We start from the raw sequence: 18,748 nt of genomic DNA on the forward strand, positions 1-18,748 counted from the left end.
GTCCTGGCTCCTGTAAGTCTCCGTCTAGCTGGGGAAAGAAGAACCCCAGTGAGAGGGATGTTTCCAAGGACAATATGGTACCTACAGGAGTGAATGTCAGTCAGCCCCTGGTCTACACTGAGGGCCCCCCCGAGGAAGTGACATTCATTAAAACCTGGACGGTTATACAGCCGAGCTCTTATTCAACCCAGCATTGCTCTTTTTCTGCCCGGTTCTGTTTAGTAGTTTTCTGGTGCTGGGGAGCAGGGAAGGCTCCTGGGGCTGCCTGTTCTTCAGAGTCAAGAGGAAAAGGAGAAGTAACTAACAGGACTATTCTGATTTGAGCAGAGGAAGCCTGAGGCCGTGGGGCACAGGGCTGGAGACACAAGCATTTCTGGGACTTTCTCTTCCAGGCCAGCCGGCTGACTCCCCTGGCCGGTGGCCCAGCCAAATGGGAGAAGAGGAAAAGGCTCAAACAAAGAAAGATGCCATGCTCAGCTTTGTCCACTGGGTGGAGTATTTTAGCCAAAGAAGGGGCCTTTGGAGGCAGCGAAGTCCTGGACTGTCCTAGGGGAGAGGCAAGCTTGGACTTGTCCAGAGTCACGCCCATCAAACCCCTCAGTGGTAACACCAACAAACTCCCACAAACCTGTGGCCTGTGCCAAGGCCTATCTTGGGAAAAGAAAATACTCTACGGGCGGAACAAATTCTAGAATTTTAGAGCCAAAAGGGGCCATAGGAGACCAGTGAGTCTGACCCTTTTCCACAAATTAGAAAGGAGAGGAGACTCCACCAAAGTCCCACGGCCGGGCTGGGCTGTCAGGCCGGCCCTGGACCCAGGTCTCCTGACTCCCGGTCACCGCTCTCGCTGAGCTGCCTCCGAGTCCTTCAGATAGGTCCCCTGCCCGTGGCCCCTCCGATGTAGGCGTGAGCCCGTATGTCTTACTAACAGACAAAAGAGTTTGAGAGAGAAGACTGACGCTTTCATAGGAGGAAGGAGGATACAACGCCTCCTAGTGGTGGGAATTCATAGGTCTCAGCGCCGAGCCCGGGGCCTCCTCTCCCTGGGACTGGATTTCCTCTGCAGCTTGCTCCCAGCCTCACCCCTCCTCTCCCTGCTGCTCCCAAGCTCCCTCCCTGAAGATGCTTTCCTCCACCTCTGTCCAAAAGGGCCACCCCCTACCCACTGTCACAGGCTCTCCCTTGCCCTCAATTGTTCTTCAGAGCACGGATAACTGAGCAGGACCCTATGGGGCCTCCCTGGGACAGACCCCTCCCCCATATCCTCCCCTGTGGCTCCCCTCTGAAGTGCCCAGATAATAGTATCAGATGCACCCTTCCGGAGTTGTTTTACAGAGGCCAACACCACCACCAAATGGAAGAAATTAACTACTTGATGATCATGAGCACAGAAGCCACTGGCGCCTAAGGCCTGATGCTGCTAACCCTTGTGACCCCGCCCTGTTGTTGGCGGGTCAGAGAACTGTGCACCAGCTGATCACGTACCCCCCCCCCCCAACCCTTTCACCTGGCCTTTCCAAATGCTTTGCTGAAATCCTTCTGGGGAATTCAGGGTATTTTGAGCACGAGCCACCCGATCTCTTTGTATGCCGCCTTACAGGAAAGCTGCACTTCCCTTCACCAAAACCCACTGTCAGGAGATTGGCTTTACTATGCATGGGTGAGTGGATCCGTCTGGTTCAGTAACACACATGCCTCTACCTGAAGCCACATTTTACATGGGCGCACACGCACACACGCACACGCCCCATACATACATTTTGTTTGTTTGATTATTGTCTCCCTTCTAGGATGTAAACCCAGTAAGTTCAGATGAATAATGTGTCCAACTTCAGTACCCAGAAGACGGTCTGGTACATAGACAATGCCCCATAAAAATGTATTTAAATAGCAAATAAATGAAAGATCATAGCTTCAAGTCCCGACATCTGTAAAATGAGTTATTCTAAAGATCAAATTAAATATGCAAAACTGTCCTGCCACCTGTCAAGGATAAATAAATAAAAGGGGCGAGGCTGGAGTCAGGGATTCTAGTGCGCAACCGCTCACGGAGTGAAGGACTGGAAATTGTTAGCAAAAATGAGGGGCCTACATCATATATTGTGACAATAACTAACATTTATCTGTATTGGTTTGTATACTTTGTTTTATCCTTTCTTGTTTAAAAACAAAACCAAAAAATACCTGCTAACACAAATGAAGCTACATATACACTTCCACCACATAAGCCAGGTATGCGTTGGTGACACCCTAACTTGGGTAGCCTCTAAAACTGGAATGAAAAAGCTGATTTGCCTGACGCAAAGTTGACTCAAAAATGTCAGAAGTATCCCTTGTTTACAAAGTAAATACATTAAAGTTGGTGAGCAAGAAGGCAAAGGAAAAACAATAAAAGGCAGCCAGAAAAAAAAAAAAGGCTGATTTATAAAACGTAGACCATGCAAACCTAACCTTACTGAGAATGGGACACACATTTAGGTCCACCCTGTGGATGGACAGTGGGAAACCTGATCACCACGGCATATGGCACTGGCCATTCCATCCTCAGGGCTAGGCTCTGAGGCCCCAGATAGAGCCAGGATATAGGAACAGGAACGTTCCACACGGGGGCTTTTTTTTTTCTGTTAATACACAGTTGGTCCTAAGCCAGACTTGAGGGCTAACCTAAATTTTAAAAAATTATCCCTTTGCCCTGGTACCTTTTCATCAGTTGCAAGTCAGTGGGAAATTCAAAGACTGACTTTAAATATCTCCCAGGTTTTTGGTAACACTAAATTTTTTTAATATATTAAGAAAAGGGGAGCAAATTCTAAATAAAGATAAGCCAATGAGATTGAGACAACTGGGAACAGTTTTGGGAAGCCGACCTTGAAAAGACAAGATATATACATGGCTTCGCTCGGAAATCTTTTCCCCCCTAAATTTTCTAAGGAAAGCAGAAATCTCACATGCTTGCTGATGACCTGAAAAGCTAACCACATCTTAGAATGGCTATGCTTGGCTCTCTCTTTAGAAGCCAAGAGAATTCACCACTAGAAAGAGCTGGATGCTGTCGTGGGTTTCAGTGATGGTTTCCCTGGCTTCCTGGACGTGAACGTGTCCTGAAAACAACTCCCGTCAGCCTGACTCAGCGTCGGGCCCTCTGGCTGCAGTACGGGGGCTTGATCTCACTCATGCCCGCCACTGAACTTCTTTTTTACTTCTGTCCCCTGCCAAGCTGCGTGACAGAGTCTTCGATATTTCCAGAGCTGATTTTCCAACCAAAGGAAGAGAAAAACTTGGCCTGAATCTTGAGAACCAAAGACCACTCTAAAGAAACAAAAGACATGAGTGGACTGTTGTTTGACCGGAAGAGATGGGCAAGGAGCCACTTAAGAAAACAGGCGTCTGCGGGGGAATTGCCCCATCGGAGTAAAAGGGACCGGGAGCAGGGGGCCCCCAGGCGGAGCTACGCCCTCACTCAGGCACCTAGTAGCGTGATCTCTGACAAGGAGCTGGGCTCCCTGAAGCTCAGTAAGCTCACTCACGCAATGCGCCCGCATCACGTCTGCCCCAACTGCCTGCTGGATTCAAGGAAAAATGGACAAGAAAGGGTTCGCAAACCATTGCTATTAGAAACCGGCAAGTAATCATTGTAATAACCTACGTGCCACCACCTCCACGAAGAGCAGAAGGAACTAAAGCAGCTACCGTGTCCGGCTGACTGCTTGGTACTGTGCTTGTCCATCTGTATGTTCTAAACCTTCCAATATTGTTATGAAGATCACCAGGTCACATGGGGGGTGGGGCGGGGCTGAGGGTCAGAGAGCGTGAGCGACCCTCCAGAGTCCATTCAGCCATTAAGAGGCAGAGCCCAGATCTGAACTCGGATCTGTCTGGCTTCTGGACTCGCTACGGCAGTCTGTCTCTAATGGAGAGGAAAGGGGCAAAAATGATACATTGAGGGGTTGTGTTAAGAAAGAAAGATGACACGGATGATGTGAAAAACCTAAGAGGTTTCCAAGGAAGACTGTTGAACTTTTGTTTAATTTTACAACATGGACAGGCTTTCCTGGTGATAGCTGCGTTCAGCTGTGGGCAGGGGTGGAAGGAGAGGGGCTGTGACCCCCGGGCGAGCTGGGACCTCTGGAGCTATTTTCGTGGAGAAAGGGTGTCTCTTCTTCCCTCCCTCGGTGACCGATAGAGCCACGGGGGATGTGACGCAGTGGCCAGCCAGGGAAAGGCAGGTGCGGGACAGCAAGTCCACCTGGGGGCTCGTCTGGTTCCCACGTCAGCAGTGAGCAGGTAGGGGATGGGCAGCCTGCCAGCAAGGGACAGGCTGAAATACCTCCCTGGACGAATGGACCAATTTAATAGCATCTGAGTGGCCCTGTAAACATCCCAGCCTCGCCGTTTGCTCATTGGTGCCACTGACCCATCTCTCTCTTCTGTCATTTTCCCCTCCTCCCTCTGAGTTTATTTCTCTCCTCTGACCTTCCCGGCCTCCTTATTTCCTATGCACACGTTCCCCTGTCTCCCTCCTGCCTCCTTGCTCTCCACCACCCTGACAAACTGTACCAGCGAATCCCTCAACAGTGCCGTATCTAACTTTTTTTTTTAATTCATTGCATGATTTATTTTTAGCCCGAAACAACTGCATCCTAAAAATGGAGTTCCTGATGAGACAGGGGCTGGGCAGAGCTATGCGAGGTATCTGGGGCTTGGCCGCCCAGCCTGGCTCTTGTTCTAAGCACGCATGTGTGTGAGCCTCCACCCGCTCCGTCCTGCGCCCACAATTACAGTTAGCAGCCCGAGGAGGCAAAGAGGGGGTTCTCGGCCTGGGGAGGGCCAAGGAGAGAGACGAAATCGGCCTCTCTGCTCCCCATCCCTCCCAGCACATCTTCTAAGAGTCCATCCTCTTTCCTGCACGCGGTACCTCTGGGAAAGACAAACAACACTTCGCCCTGATGAAGAGAACTCACCTGTTCATCCTGGGGGTCTACCTGCTGTCCTCCTGCAGGGCAGAGGAGGGGCTGAACTTCCCCATCTATGACGGCAAGGACCGCGTGGTCAGCCTCACGGAGAAGAACTTCAAGCAGGTCTTGAAGAAATACGACTTGCTCTGCCTCTACTACCATGAGCCCGTGTCTTCAGATAAAGTCGTGCAGAAACAGTTCCAGCTGAAAGAAATCGTGCTGGAGGTAAGAGGGGGCCCCGCCGGCCGTGGGGTCCAGTGAGCATGAGCGGGCCAGCACTTGGGAGGCGGGGACTTGCGGGTGCCGAGAATACATCCTGAAGTCTTGCTCCATTTCAGTCATATGCACGTCTGAAGACATTCTTGTTGCAAAGCTGGAATGTACAAAAAACAGGGGTGGGTCCAGACCCTTAAGACGAGTCGGTCGAATGTGCTACACGTTGCCTGGATCTGATGTAAAGTCTGTCATCCAATGGTCCTCTTAATTTCTCAAGGGCAATAGATCCAGAGACCATTTTTCTCAGAGTGCTAAAACTATTGTTAAAAAGCCTGGCTGGTATGAAATTCGGGGGTAGTTTGTGTGCCAATTCCCTCCTCTTGCTCCTGCAAGTCCCCTGGGGAGGAGCAGTCATTTGACCTTGCCTCTCTTCACGGGTCAGTTGGGAAACACCACTAAGCGATGCCCCTCTCTCGTGACTCAGTTTCAGTCAATATCACACAGCGTAAATGTAGGAAGATTTTAGTTGCACGTTCATTAATGGGGATTTTTTTTTTTTCTCAGAAAGTTCTTGGTGTGAGTTCAGGGAGGATGCTGAAGGCAGTTCTTATTTTATCTGCATTACACGGCCTGTCTGCAAACCTGGCAGCTGGGGCCCCTTTTCTAATCCTGTGTGAGGGCCCCAGGAACCCGTCCTGCAGCGCCTCCTGGACAGTTTCAGATCACTTACACTCAGGAGCACCTGCGAGTGCCAGGAATTCTAGTAGACACCAAGATCCCTGAGCAGTCCCCACACCCAGCTCAGCCCAGGCACAAATCTGTGAAAAGGACTATTTGAGAATCACAGCAGTTTATTAACCAGTACAACTAGAAAGCTCAGCTTAATCAGATACTTTCTTTTTTCCCCAGTTTAACTGAGAAATAATTGACATACACTATAATCAAGTACTTTGATGAACTGAATTACCATATAAAACCCATGTGGATTTTAATCCTCAAAAAAAATTGACTGTAATAAAATCCAGGAAAACCATCCCAAACACATCAAAATATCCTTGATAATTTAAAAAGCATTGCAGGGGAAGGGTATAGCTCAGTGGTAGAGCGCGGGCTTAGCATGCACAAGATCCTGGGTTCAATCCCCAGTACCTCCATTAAATAAAGAAAAATAAAAAGCATTGCAGAATCCTGTGTCTCCTGATCATCATACAAATCCCTATTTTTCAGAGGATTTATACATGGTAGTGTGGTCATGACAGATCTAGTAGACAAAAAACTAAGCATTTAAAAATATCACGATTAGCATTATTTTTCTCCTCAGGCTCCACCCTGAGGGCTGAATGTGGAAGTTCAGTTCCCTCTGTGGGTTACAAGCAAAGAGAAAACAGAGACAGTTATTAGGTCTTTGTGCTAAATATATAGGAAAATGGCAGGCTGGAAAAAGCCAGAACATACAGCACGGCTGCTACTGAACCCATGAAATCCTCACTCACTTTATCATCTCCATCTCGAACTGCTTTACTCAATGATAGAGATATTTTTATGAAAAGTTAATTGAAGGCATAAGGATTCTACCACATAAGTCCATCACTGTTCACTTAGCTGAGAACTCAAAAAGATGCCAGTGCAAGAATGACCCCCATCTCTGATTCTCTCATATTAACACACACAAACTCCCCCAAGAATCTATCTCCCCAAACAACAAGGTCCTACTATAGAGCACAGGGAACTAGATTCAATAACTTGTAATAACCTATAATGAAAAAGAATATATATGTATTACTGAATCACCATCCTGTACACCAGAAACTAACACATTGTTATCAACTACATTTGAACTGAAAAAAAATCTCTTTCCCAAAGACGACTTCTGTACTCCCAAGCAAAATCCTGAGAAGGACTTTGCCCTGGGCTCAGCATCCCTTCAGCTGCCTTTGATCCGAGTGCTTCGCAGAGACTGACAAAGTGGAAGTTCAGCACAGGGCATAGTCTGATGCCCCACAGTCTCCGAAATCATTAGGGGAAAGACGTCACAGAACTTGGAGTCAGGAGATCTGGGTTTATGTTCTGGCTTTGCCTCTACTGGACACAACACATAGGGCAGGTTACTTAATTTCTCTAAGCCTCATTTTCTTATCTATAAATCTGGAAAAATAATAACTATCATACAGGCTTATGAGATGATTAATAATAATGAACATTTATTGAATGCCTACTGTGTGCAGGGATAGATCTGGGCACTTTGTATGTGGTAGCTGGTTTTGTTACCAAAGGCAGGTTTGCGTGCCTGACACACAGTGAGGCCGAACAAACCAAAACTTTAGAGTTTGGAGCAGAGAAAGGTTTAGTGCAGGGCTGAGCAAGAAGAACGGATGGCTCATGGCCCCCCAAACCCCTGAATTCCCTTAAGGGTTTCAGCTGAGCACTGTTAAAGGCCAGATGAAGGCAGGGCGTCCCAGGGTTTGTGATCAGCTGTGCACAATTCTGATGGTTGATGGTGGTCAATCCTTAGGCGCCAGAAGGTCTGGGGGCTGCGTGCTCATGACCATCAGATAGATAATTCCTTCCACTTGGTGGTGGTTTATAGCACCTGAAAAACTCAGGAAATATGCATGAGATACTATTATCTGGGTCCTTCAGAGAGGAGCTCCAGCAGAGGATATGGGGTGAGGGGTCTGTCCTGGAAAAGCCCCACAGGGTCCTGAACGGTTACAGTTTGATCCTTACAATATTTCTGTGGGGTAGTTACAGTTACTATCCCCATTTTATCGGTGGGGAAACTGAGGCACAGAGAGGCAAAGTTGCCCACGGTCACTCAACCAGTGCAGGTGAAGACAGTCTTAGCCCCTACACCGTGTAACTGCTGGAATTGAATGAGACAGTGATGTACAAGGAGCTGTTGGATGCCCTGTTCAGGATTATTTTGAGTCTCCTTAAATAGTGTCCTCAGCCTGTGGGCCTGGGCCTGACGATGCAGCCATAATACCAGCAGGGCTGAGAAGCACACAGTACTGGAGACACTGCTCATGCTAGAAGCCAGGGAGGAGGCTGGGCTCCCTTCATAGGGGGAGGTGGGCCTTCACTGAGATACCTCTCAGATGCAGCCTGTTCCTCAGGATCCAAGACAAAAATGGTTCCAGGAATCCCATGAGAGGGTGGATGTGAGCCTCTAAATTTTCTCCATGGTCAAAAAAGCCTATGTTGCCTTCTCAATTCCCTGGACTCCAAGCCTACACTAAGGAAAATATTCTGCCAGGTCCAGGGCTGGGTCTGTCCAGGATAGAAGGAGGGGGAGGCAGTTCCCAGGGTATACCCGCGATCTCCGCCCTGGGCAGACAGTGCGGGGAGAGTCGGCTCCTTTCCTCTGAACAGTTTAGGAAGGTGACTTCCCATGTTTGTTTGTTTGTTTTTCATCATAACTCCCTGTGACCTAGTGCACACAGACACAGACATACACAAGTGGAACTAGTCTCATAGAACAACACTTGTTTGGGGAATACTTGGCTTAACAAATTCTCTTGTCTTCTATTTTATTGTTCTTTTCTGTTCTATTCTGTTGTAGTTCATTAAAAAAAGAAACTGACCCAAACCTATGAAACTGATTTCCCTCTTCAGTGATGAGTTGCCACCCCCAGGGGGAAAAACTTGGGGAATTTCTAGGGGTTAGAAGGTTACAAACTAGAAGTTCATCACTCCTCACATGAGGGCCATCCCATTCTGATGAAAATCCAAAGGTACTGTGTCAAAGGTCAATGTTTCGTCTGTTGCTTTAAGGACTGACACTGAAACACCCAGAAACAGCCCCACGCACAGGGTGAGGAGGTCACTGCCTGACTCAGGGCCTTGAAGTGCCAATCAGTGAGTCACACATCTGTCACTGACCTACAGTGGGCCTTGGGGTGTGCTGTGGATACAGGGAACGTCAACACTCAGGGGGCCCACGGCCTCATGTGGGAATTACAGTGAAATACAAGTGAAAAGCCGCAAAGCCACGGGGTCACTCTAATAGTAGGGCAGCACGGGGTCCTCAGGGAGAGCTGTGGAAGGCGTGACAAGGAAGAACTGGTTTGTGAAAATGAGGAGAATTTACTGGGCACATAAGCAAGGGCGGGGAGGGACCCACAGGAGCTAAGACTGTGATAGCTCCGAAATATTTTCTCACCTCGCTAGCTTTTTCCTAAAATTTGGCCACCAGAGCCTCATTCCTTTGGGTGAAATTTTTACCCCTCGTCCAGCCCCTCTGGCAGAGGTAGTCTTTGAAGATGTTGCCCTCATTTACTCCTCCACCTGACCAAGTCTGAGCTCTGAGTCAGAGCAGGGTTTGCGGGGGAAGGGGAGGAAGGGGAGACCTCACGTCACTAGAGCTTAGGGCAGACCAAGGCCAAGGCAAGTGGCGTCGGGAGGCACTGCACTCAAACCTTGCTTTCTGTTCGGCCGGGGTCTAGCTCTGGAGGGCGGGTGCTCTGTACATAGTTCTATCCAGATGCTCTGTAAATGCTTGTTGAATGAATGAGTGAAAGTGAGAGCTCAAAAGCATCTTGAGAACCATCTAGACTGCTCTGAACCCCTCAGCAATGCAGCCTCGCAGGGTGTGACCTACACAGCCAAGCAAGGCTTTCCACATTGTGAAGAAGAAAAATCGGTTCACTTCTTTAGGGTGGACTAGTCCCTTGGATGGGCAGGCAGCCTGGGGTCCTGGCACAGAAGTAGCTACATTATCCCGGTAGCTGCCCTCCAGGCTGACCAGCTGCTCCCGTTGCTTCTCAGGTCCTAGGCTGCTCCTGTGCATCCCTTCTGTGGGGTCTTTCTGCTCTTCCCACGTAGGGGCCCCGCTTCAGCTCATCCCCACACTCGACCTGCCCAGGGGCTCACCTTGAGCACCCCTGGGTATTCAGTGGCAGGATCATTACCTAAAAATGATTGGAAATGGCCTCTGCCAGCAGGAGAGGGTTATTCTTCTGACTGATTTTCCAGTGCTGATTAGCAGGTCATTTCCCAATAATTTTTAGGTGGTGATTCCAGCACAGATCAACCATCAGGCTCCATCGGGGGGTGGCAGGGAGGGGCTAGATCCATCATCTGTGGTGGAACCTGAACCCTGTGCGGTGTGGGCCTCTGGGTTCTGCTGCTGTTTGGTGAGTGTCTTGGTGCCACAGTTCTCAGTCTGCCAGGACCCCAACAGGCTGAGCTGCCTTCTCTGTTCAGGTCTGTCTCCTAATCCATCTGTAGGTCAGGGAAAATATCTTTGGTAGGGTGACTGCAGCCCCCTCACTCTCCATGGCCCAATGTCCTTGACATAACTTGTACATGGCCATCCCGTGCATCCAACTCCAGATGAGGTCGGGTGCTTAGGGAAAGCAGACAGCCGGGGGTCCTAGTGACTGAACTTCTCTTCTGCTGACTGATCCTGGGCAAGTCACAGATAATGCATTCCATTTTACTCGTCTTAAAAAATCAACCACGTGCTTTCTACCTCAGTGAATTCAGAGAATTAAATGAAAGGTGAATAAAAAATTCTCGTGAGATTATAAGAAGCTATACAAGTGTTAGGTGTAATTTAAGTTGATTACTACTTTGGAAATTAATCTATCTGAAATGTTCATTGAATGCCTAAAATATCTATATGGTACTTATCCCCTTCACCTGCCACTTGAAATATAGCCCATGTTCTTGGCCAATTGCGATAGTTCTCAAACTTGGGTGCACATTGGAATCACCTAAGGAGTTTTTAAAAGTACCTATGCCTGGGTCTGATCCCCTCCCCAGACACTGATTTAATTGATGAAGGGGTAAGAGATAGCACCTAAGTGCTACAGCTTTTAAAAGCTCTAACGTGCAGCCAAGTTTGTGGACCACTTGAGGCTTGATGCTCAAAGTGTGGACCCCAGACCACACCAGTGGCAAAGATATCACTTGGGGACTTGTTGCGTTTAAACAGGATCCCTTCACAAGCACGTTAAAGTTTACAAAGCACTGTACCGATCTATTGGGTTGTGAAATTTTCCAGATGACCAGAATCATGTTGCACCTGCTTGACCTTTGGTCTGTTGACTCCCCTGAAAGACAATGAACACGCCAGCATTCCTCTGATTTGGAGAGCCGCTGAGATGTTAAGTTGGTTTGGGGACTGCAGGGATTCAGGTCTGCACTGGGACTCAGCCAGGACTCCTGTTACCAAACTCAAGTTCGTGCGCCTGACCCACAGTGAGGCCAAACAAACCGAAATGTCATTTTGCAGCAGAGAAAGTTTTAGTGCAGGGCCGAGCAAGGAGAATGGATGGCTTGTGCCCACAAAACCCCTGAACTCCCTGAAGGGTTTCAGCTGAACATATTTAAAAGCCAGGTAAGGGTGGGGCAGCCCAAGATGGCTGATCAGCTGTGCACAGTTCTGATTGGTTGGTGGTGATCAATCCTTAGGCGCCAGTAGGTCTGGCGCTACGTGCTCATGGTCATCAAGTAGTTAATTTCTCCCATTTGGTGGTGGTTTTTAGCATCTGAAAAACTCAGGAAATAGCATGACAGACTATTATCTGAGTCCTTCAGAGAGGAGCTCCAGCAGAGGATATGAGGGAGGGGTCTGTCCCAGGAAGGCCCCCTAGGGTCTTGCTCGGTTACACTGTCTTCCCCCACTGCCCCCTTGCTCACAGTCAGTGACTAGTACTTTGGACCCCTTTAGAAGGGCAAGGTCTGGGACTGTGGGAAGCCTTCCCCTATAGGAGAGGTTTCCAGTGGAATTACAGGGGTTTGTAAGGCCAGATCAAGAGGTGCCTTTCTAAGTAACCGTGGGTCAGGGTCCGGGATTTACCTTCAGAAAGAAAGGAAAAGGATCTATGTAGTTGCCGTGTCACGTTGCCCTTTTCTCCAAAAGACATGACAAGTCTGAGAACCCTGGAGGTATATGAAGATGTTAGCATGTTTAATGGGAAATTACAGGAAAGCTTCTTCGAGTAAGCTGGCAAGTTGCTCTATAAGGTAGAAATAAGTCTTGTGAGCACCCAAATAGAAATATTCACTCTTTCATTTATTCATCAAATATTCATGCACTGCTTACTTAGAAAATGCAGATGGCACGGTCCCTAATAACTAAGGAGATGTTCTTTTTTCGGTTGATGGTAAGAACTCACTTCCTTTAGGTCTGTGTTTAAGTGTCACCTTATGAAAGAAGTTATCTCCCTGACCACCTATATAAGTCGCTCTCCGAGCATTCCCGTATCCCTGGACCCTACTTTATTTTTCTCCATAGCACTTGGCTGACGTAGTGCAAATTGTCCAACACTCCTATAGAATGTAAAACCCACAGAGACAAAGACTTTATTCTCTTCTTTGCTGTATGCCAGCACCTAGATCAGTGTCCCATCATACTGGGCTCTCAACAATGTTTGTTGAATGAATGTTGAACGAACAGAAGAGGGAGGAGTAGGAAAAAGCACTTATTATGAACTTACCATAAAACATGTCCAACATGGGTGCTTTGCATATGTCATTTTGTTGAATTCTTACAACATATTCTCACATTATATATAAAGAAATGAACCCATAGCACTGAATGGAAATTGCCCAAAGTCACAAAGCTATAAAACAGCACAGCATGAAGCAGGATTTGAACTCACATCTATTTGGTTCCAAACATCATGCTTCTTCCACTACACCCGGAAACAGCTGAATGGGATTGCTTAGCATTTGAAAGCAGTGCCAGCTTATAGAAGCACAAGTGTCTCTAATTTGTATTCTGGATTTTCACCCACACTTGAGCAATGTTACATTTCGCAGCTGGACTATGTGTTGAACCGAAGTGATCAGTGTGAGTAAAGGGACTAATGCTTAGCACCTACTTGGTATTTAATAGATGTTTGTTGGGTGAGTGGATGGGGGAATGGATGGAGAGAAGAGAAAAAGGCCAGGAAAAAAGTAGAAAAAAAAGAAAGAAAAAGGCAAGGAATTACAGATGCATTGCCTATGTTGGAAGTATTTTTCTCTTGGATATCTTTTTTAAATTAAATTAACTTTTAAAAAGAATTGAATGGAAATGTAAAAACTCAAACTGAATCTGTCAGATTCAAGGAACTGTTTGTCTTTGCTTAATGCCACTGAAAAATGGGTAAAAGATATATTTTTTAAACCATGGGTCTCTCAGTCCAAAATACATACACAGCATGGGCAGAAACCTCTGGGCTCTAGAAGGCTGACACTGCCTTCAAACCTATTTAGCACTGGCAGATGTCCCAGTGGTTGCATTTCCAAAGCCCAAGAGAGGAAGACAAAATGAAGTTTCTGGAGTCAAGTGAATCTACAGATGGAATGATGTGGGAACACTGAGCAGAGAATAGCAACACACACAGGATTCAGGTATTTCTTCCAACTGTCGGTTGCCCAAAGATGGCATTCTCCAAACTTGCACCTGCTGCACTCAGAAAACTCAGATGAGGTCAGGCTTATTTTGGTTTGGCTTCGAGCATCACCCCTCATGCAGAGCTAGTACTCTCAGAAGATGGACACCCAGGCTCACTCTTAAGTTGCCCTTCTCCTCAGAGCCCAAGTACCACGGAAATATTTGATGCATGTTTGCTGTGCACTTCTCGATAACACGACTAGAGCCTGGGGTGAGATGGTGAAAAGAGCATGGATTGGTTGATTATAGCCAGATTCTTCCTTCCACAGACAGAATTAATGGGGAAATGGAGATTTTACAAAATGACATAGACACCGTTGATTCGGAGGTTTTAGACCACTGGAACCTTCCTCTCTCACGACTCCCACCCCAAAAGCCCTCAATAATACTCGAGCCCGAACAGGATGTCAGGGCATCGTATCCCTGAGATAGACCTCCTCCCAGAGTTAGGAATGTTTGAATGGAGATGTGCGAGACCACGAAAGCCACCACAGTAAAACCGTGATTAGGACTACTGCAGTTTCGAGCAGTAAAATAAACACAGAATCTGCTTCAGACTCACCAGCTGTTTCTTTAAAGGCTGCAGCTCTGCTCCCCTGCAGTGGAGATTCCCCAGTTGGTGTGGAGTATTTTTGTATCATGATCAGCCCAGCTGAACATCTGAAAGGACTTGTTCCACCAGGAAAGCCAGTCCCCACAGAGTCCTGAGTCTACACCATGGAGCCTCTGGGTTGCCTCTTCCATAGTCTGGATTTGGCTTTATCCTGATTAGTTCTTTCTGTTTGGACAGACACGTGGGAAAATGGCCAAGGCGCCATCTTGCAGTGCGATGGGCTGGGCAGGCCACAGCCGCTTCTCAGTGCCGGCGAGGGGAGAGGCTGTTCCAGGAGACCCCCCCCCCCCGCCCCCAGCCAGGCAGGCCTCTCCTCACCAGCTGCTGCGTGCAGGGCAGGGAGGCAGGCCAACAGGTCCCCCCTCACACGCTCACCTGCCTCCACCTTACCCCACCATGGCTCCACATCCCCCAGCCTTTCCTTAGCCTGACCACACATACCCGGCTTACTTATGGAGACCTGAGAGCATTGCCCAAACCCCAAAGAAAAAGTGAACACAGCCCAGAAACAGCAGCCCGCACTCTGGCCTGGCCAGGGGAGAGGCGCACACTTAGGAGTGAGACTCCGTGGGTCTGTCCTTGGCTCTCCAGACCGCAGGCAGGTCACTGAGCATCTCAAGGCCGAGCGCCTTCCTTGTAAAAGAGAAACCACAGTCCCCTGGTCCCAGGGTTCCTCTGAAGAGAAAAGAGGGGCATGTGTAGAGTGAGGGGTCCCCGTCGTGCTCAGGAAAAGACTGTTCTCACACTTACTGTGTATGTGAAAGCACGTTGAAAACGCCGACTCTTGGGTTAGTTTCCCATGGTATTTGTTGTCATTAGCAGACACTTCAGAAAGTTCAGCCAAGCAGTCGCAGGTTTCTCATCTGCTTTTTAATGTGAGCCATGGGGGAGACACGGCAAAGAGCCCTTATTTACATTATTATTTAAGCCGTTATTTTACATTTAGAAGCGCTCTCCATCAGCGGCAGCCCTCCCACGTGTCCTCTGTTTTTTATTTTTCTTTTAATGAGGGGCACCATCCTATGGGAGGGTTAGTTAGGAAAGGGACAGTCTCTCCCTGGCTCCAGGAATGTGGTAGATACTGTGTGGGACGCCTCTTCCCAGGGAGGGCAGGGAGGGGGCGACCAGACGGCTTTGGCGTTTGGGCTGCCAGGCTGCATTTTCACAGGCTTTCGGGGACAGAACTCAGCTGAGAAAAATTAGAAAAGGGCATAGCCTAGCTCCATGTCAGTCCAATCCATTTTTCAAAAGTCCCATCGCAACAGTATGTTTAGTACGAAGTAAAAATCTAGCCTCCAGAAACAGCCTCCCTTCCTCAGTCATTTTGGACATCACAAAATGCTACCTAGGGAGGTTGTGCCCATGTCAGAGATGGTTGTAGAGCCGTGGTCCTCAACTGGAGACCTGGGACCTTGTCAGATATGCAAATTCTTTTGTTTACTGAAGTATAGTCAGTTTACAATGTGTTAATTTCTGGTGTACAACATAGTGATTTAGTTATATACATATATATTCCTTTTCATATTCTTTTTCATTATAGGCTATTACAAGATGCTGAATAAAGTTCCCTGTGCTGTACAGTAGGACCTTGTTTTTCATCTGTTTTATATATAGTAGTTAGTATCTGCAAATCTCAAACTCCTAATTTATTCCTCTCCCCCCTTTTTTCCCCTGGTAACCACTATTATATTTTCTGTCTATGAGTCTCTTTCGGTTTTGTAAATAAGTTCATTTGTGTCATTTTTTTAGATTCCACATCTGAGTGATACCATATTGTATTTCTCTTTGTCTGACTTACCTTACTTAGTATGAGAATCTCCAGGTCCATCCACATTGCTGCAAAAGGCATTATTTTATCATTTTTATAACTAAGTAGTATTCCATTGTATAAATATACTACAGCTTCTTTATCCAGTCATCTGTCAAAGGACAGCTTGCTTCCATGTCTTGGCTATTGTGTATAGTACTCCTATGAACATTGGGGTGCATGTATCTTTTTGAATTAGAGTTCCCTCCAGATATATGCCCAGGAGTGGAATTGCTGGATCATATGGTAAGTCTACTTTTAGTCTTTTGAGGAATCTCCATACTGTTTTCCATAACGGCTGCACCAAACTACATTCCCACCAACAGTGTAGGAGGGTTCCCTTTCCTCCACAGCCTCTCCAGCATTTATCATTTGTGGACTTTTTGATGATGATCATTCTGACTGATGTGAGGTGATACCTCATTGTAGTTTTGATTTACGTCTCTCTGATAGTTAAGATGTGCGAATTCTTGGGTCCCATTCCACACCTATTGAATCAGGAATTCTGGCGTGGGCCTAGCAATCTGTCTTTTACAAGGCTTCCCTCCAGGTCATGCTGACACAGGCTCAAGTTCAAGAACCTTTGACTCATTGTAATGGAGTTGCCCTGTGGTGAATTTATAGGGAACAGATATTCATAAGTGCTTGCGTGTATGTTACTCCTGCAAGAATTAGATCTCATTTTCTCAGATTAGAAAAAAGAGATCAGAGAAGATGTGACCTGCCCAGAGTCTCATAGCTGTAGCAGAGCCAGGATTCAGGCCCAGGTCCCTCTGAGGCCCAGGTGAAGTGGGTGGAATGTAATGGATGAGAGCTTGGGCCCTGGAGCCAGAGTGTCAGGGTTGGCATCCCAGCTGTGTCTCTTAAGCGCTGTGTGGCCCTGGGCAAGTTGGTTAACCTCTCTGTGCCTCTATTTCCTCATCTCAAATTTCTACTTCATGTAGGTTTTGTGAAGTTTCAATAAGATGATTCATGTAGAGTGCCGGGGCAGCATCACAAACACCCATCAGATGCTAGTTTTTATTGTTGTTGTTGTACTGCTTCTCAATGTGGTGGAGTGGAAAGAAGACAGCATTGGCCTTGGGGTCTCTTCCTTAGCTTTGACGAAGGTGATAGCCCAAAAGTGCCAATGAGAGCAGTCGACAGCCCCCCTTCTCCCCAAGGCTCTTTCAGAGGCCACCCAATCCAGCCCCGAGAGGCCCCAACGTTCACTTGAATCTCATAACATAGCTGTCCCCCTCCCTTTCCTGCCTCCTGCAGGGACACATCATGTGCCAGCCCCCCAGCTATACATAGCCCAGGCCTCATCTGAGGGCGGTGGAAAGTGACAGGAGATTACCGGAGAGGAACGTCAGCCCTCCGGCCTCGGGGGGGACACGCACAGTAGTTGAATTGCTTGACATGTGGCCAGATGGTATCAGGGACAGTGGGTGAAAAGAGCCATTTGGCTCTTGGCTTACATGGAAAGAGCAGGATTGCAGCCAGGGTATTTTTAATGACTGGCCTGAGGGACATGTACTTGGAGCAAAGATCTGTCACATTTTTCCCCAGGCTCCTCAGCCCTCAACTCTTTTCAGATTTTTGACCCTGCAGAAAGTGACCCCCTCCCCACCACCACCAGCTCCCTTCCATAAGTAAGCATTCCCTGGTCTCTGCTACCCACACCCTCCCCACCGTCCTCTGACCATGAAGCACATAGGTCTTTCTCCTCCAGAGTTTCACAACAGTTTGCCTTTGAGAGCATTTTAGTGCCAAAAGATTCCATGAAAATCAAAATATTCCAACTCAGTGGACTGTTTCCAAGTGTTGTGATTTACCTGACTGCCTGCATCTACTGCTTCTCTGTCTGTGTGAGTGGAGGGTTCTATTTGCATGGATTAAAGAAAACTTTGAATAAAATGCAAAAAAACAATGTTGCTTTCTTCCTGTCTGTCCCTGGATTAGGGCTGAGATGTCCTACAGAGGGACTGGCCTTGGAGGGACATAGACAGATAGGGCCTGGCGTCTCGCCTGCGCGGTCCTCTGAGGCCCAGGGGGCAGTCACGCAGCCCAGGGAGCGTGTCCACTGGTGCTGGGTTAGTTTCCCCCTCCTTTCATGGCAAACTTCTTGGCCAAGTGATCCCACACCTGCTCTAACGTGTCCTTGCCACCCACTCAACAGCCTCACTCCCAGTGCTTTGGCTTCTGTCCCAGCTCCTTGCTAAAGGTCACCCATGACTTACCATTCTGAAAGGAGAGACTTCATGGTGGTCCCACCTCCATGACTCCCTGTGGCGTCTGATCCAACCACCTGCTTGTTCTCAAGCTTCTCCCCTCTCATGAATTTGGAGTCACAACAGTGTCTTCCTTGTCCTCCTACCTCTCCCACTGTCCTTTCCTGCCTCCTACAAGGCAGGGTCCTTGACCCCATGGTTTTCCCATCCATCCTCCTCATGCCTTCACTTCTCACTTGCATGGCTCCTCTGGGACCTTCACCCCTGGCTCCAGGTTGGCACCTCCAGCTCTTGGCTGGATTTCCATTGCCATGAAGTCATGGCATCCAAATCCAAGCTGAGAAGCTTGCTCCTGGTTCTGTCATGCCCTCCTGACATCTCTGTGTGTCCTCCATCTGTTCTCTGGCTGGAGACCCTGGAATCATCTTGCCCCGTCCTCTCCTTAGTTCCTCCGCTTTTCTCTCCAAAGTCATGAAACTGTTTCCGGGGCTGACTGATGCTCACCCTATAACATCACTTCACAGATTACTTTATCTACCACCTTAGTTGGAGACC

General features: G+C 47.9%; 1 protein-coding gene and 1 long non-coding RNA gene across 3 annotated transcripts in view; one reads left to right on the forward strand and one right to left on the reverse strand.

Annotated features, from left to right (window-relative positions):
• LOC140698242 (uncharacterized) overlaps window positions 1-18,258 on the reverse strand; it is a 76,235-nt gene extending 57,977 nt beyond the window's left edge. The window contains exons 1-3 of one of the 2 annotated variants that reach the window (XR_012075882.1): window positions 18,203-18,258; window positions 14,924-15,036; window positions 4,962-5,328 (exon numbers count right to left, since the gene is read on the reverse strand). This is a non-coding gene — a long non-coding RNA (uncharacterized lncRNA). Of the gene's footprint in view, window positions 1-4,961; window positions 5,329-13,404; window positions 14,339-14,923; window positions 15,037-18,202 lie in introns of those variants that run through there. The other variant, XR_012075883.1, reaches the window with a different exon arrangement.
• CASQ2 (calsequestrin 2) overlaps window positions 1-18,748 on the forward strand; it is a 63,405-nt gene that overhangs the window by 363 nt on the left and 44,294 nt on the right. The window contains exon 2 of the mRNA XM_006213700.4: window positions 4,875-5,180. Within this exon, the coding sequence (XP_006213762.1) occupies window positions 4,947-5,180 (234 nt within the window). The 5' untranslated portion in view covers window positions 4,875-4,946. The remainder of the gene's footprint in view (window positions 1-4,874; window positions 5,181-18,748) is intronic.

This window comes from Vicugna pacos, chromosome 9, assembly GCF_048564905.1.
Source record: "Vicugna pacos chromosome 9, VicPac4, whole genome shotgun sequence".
NCBI lineage: Eukaryota > Metazoa > Chordata > Mammalia > Artiodactyla > Camelidae > Vicugna > Vicugna pacos.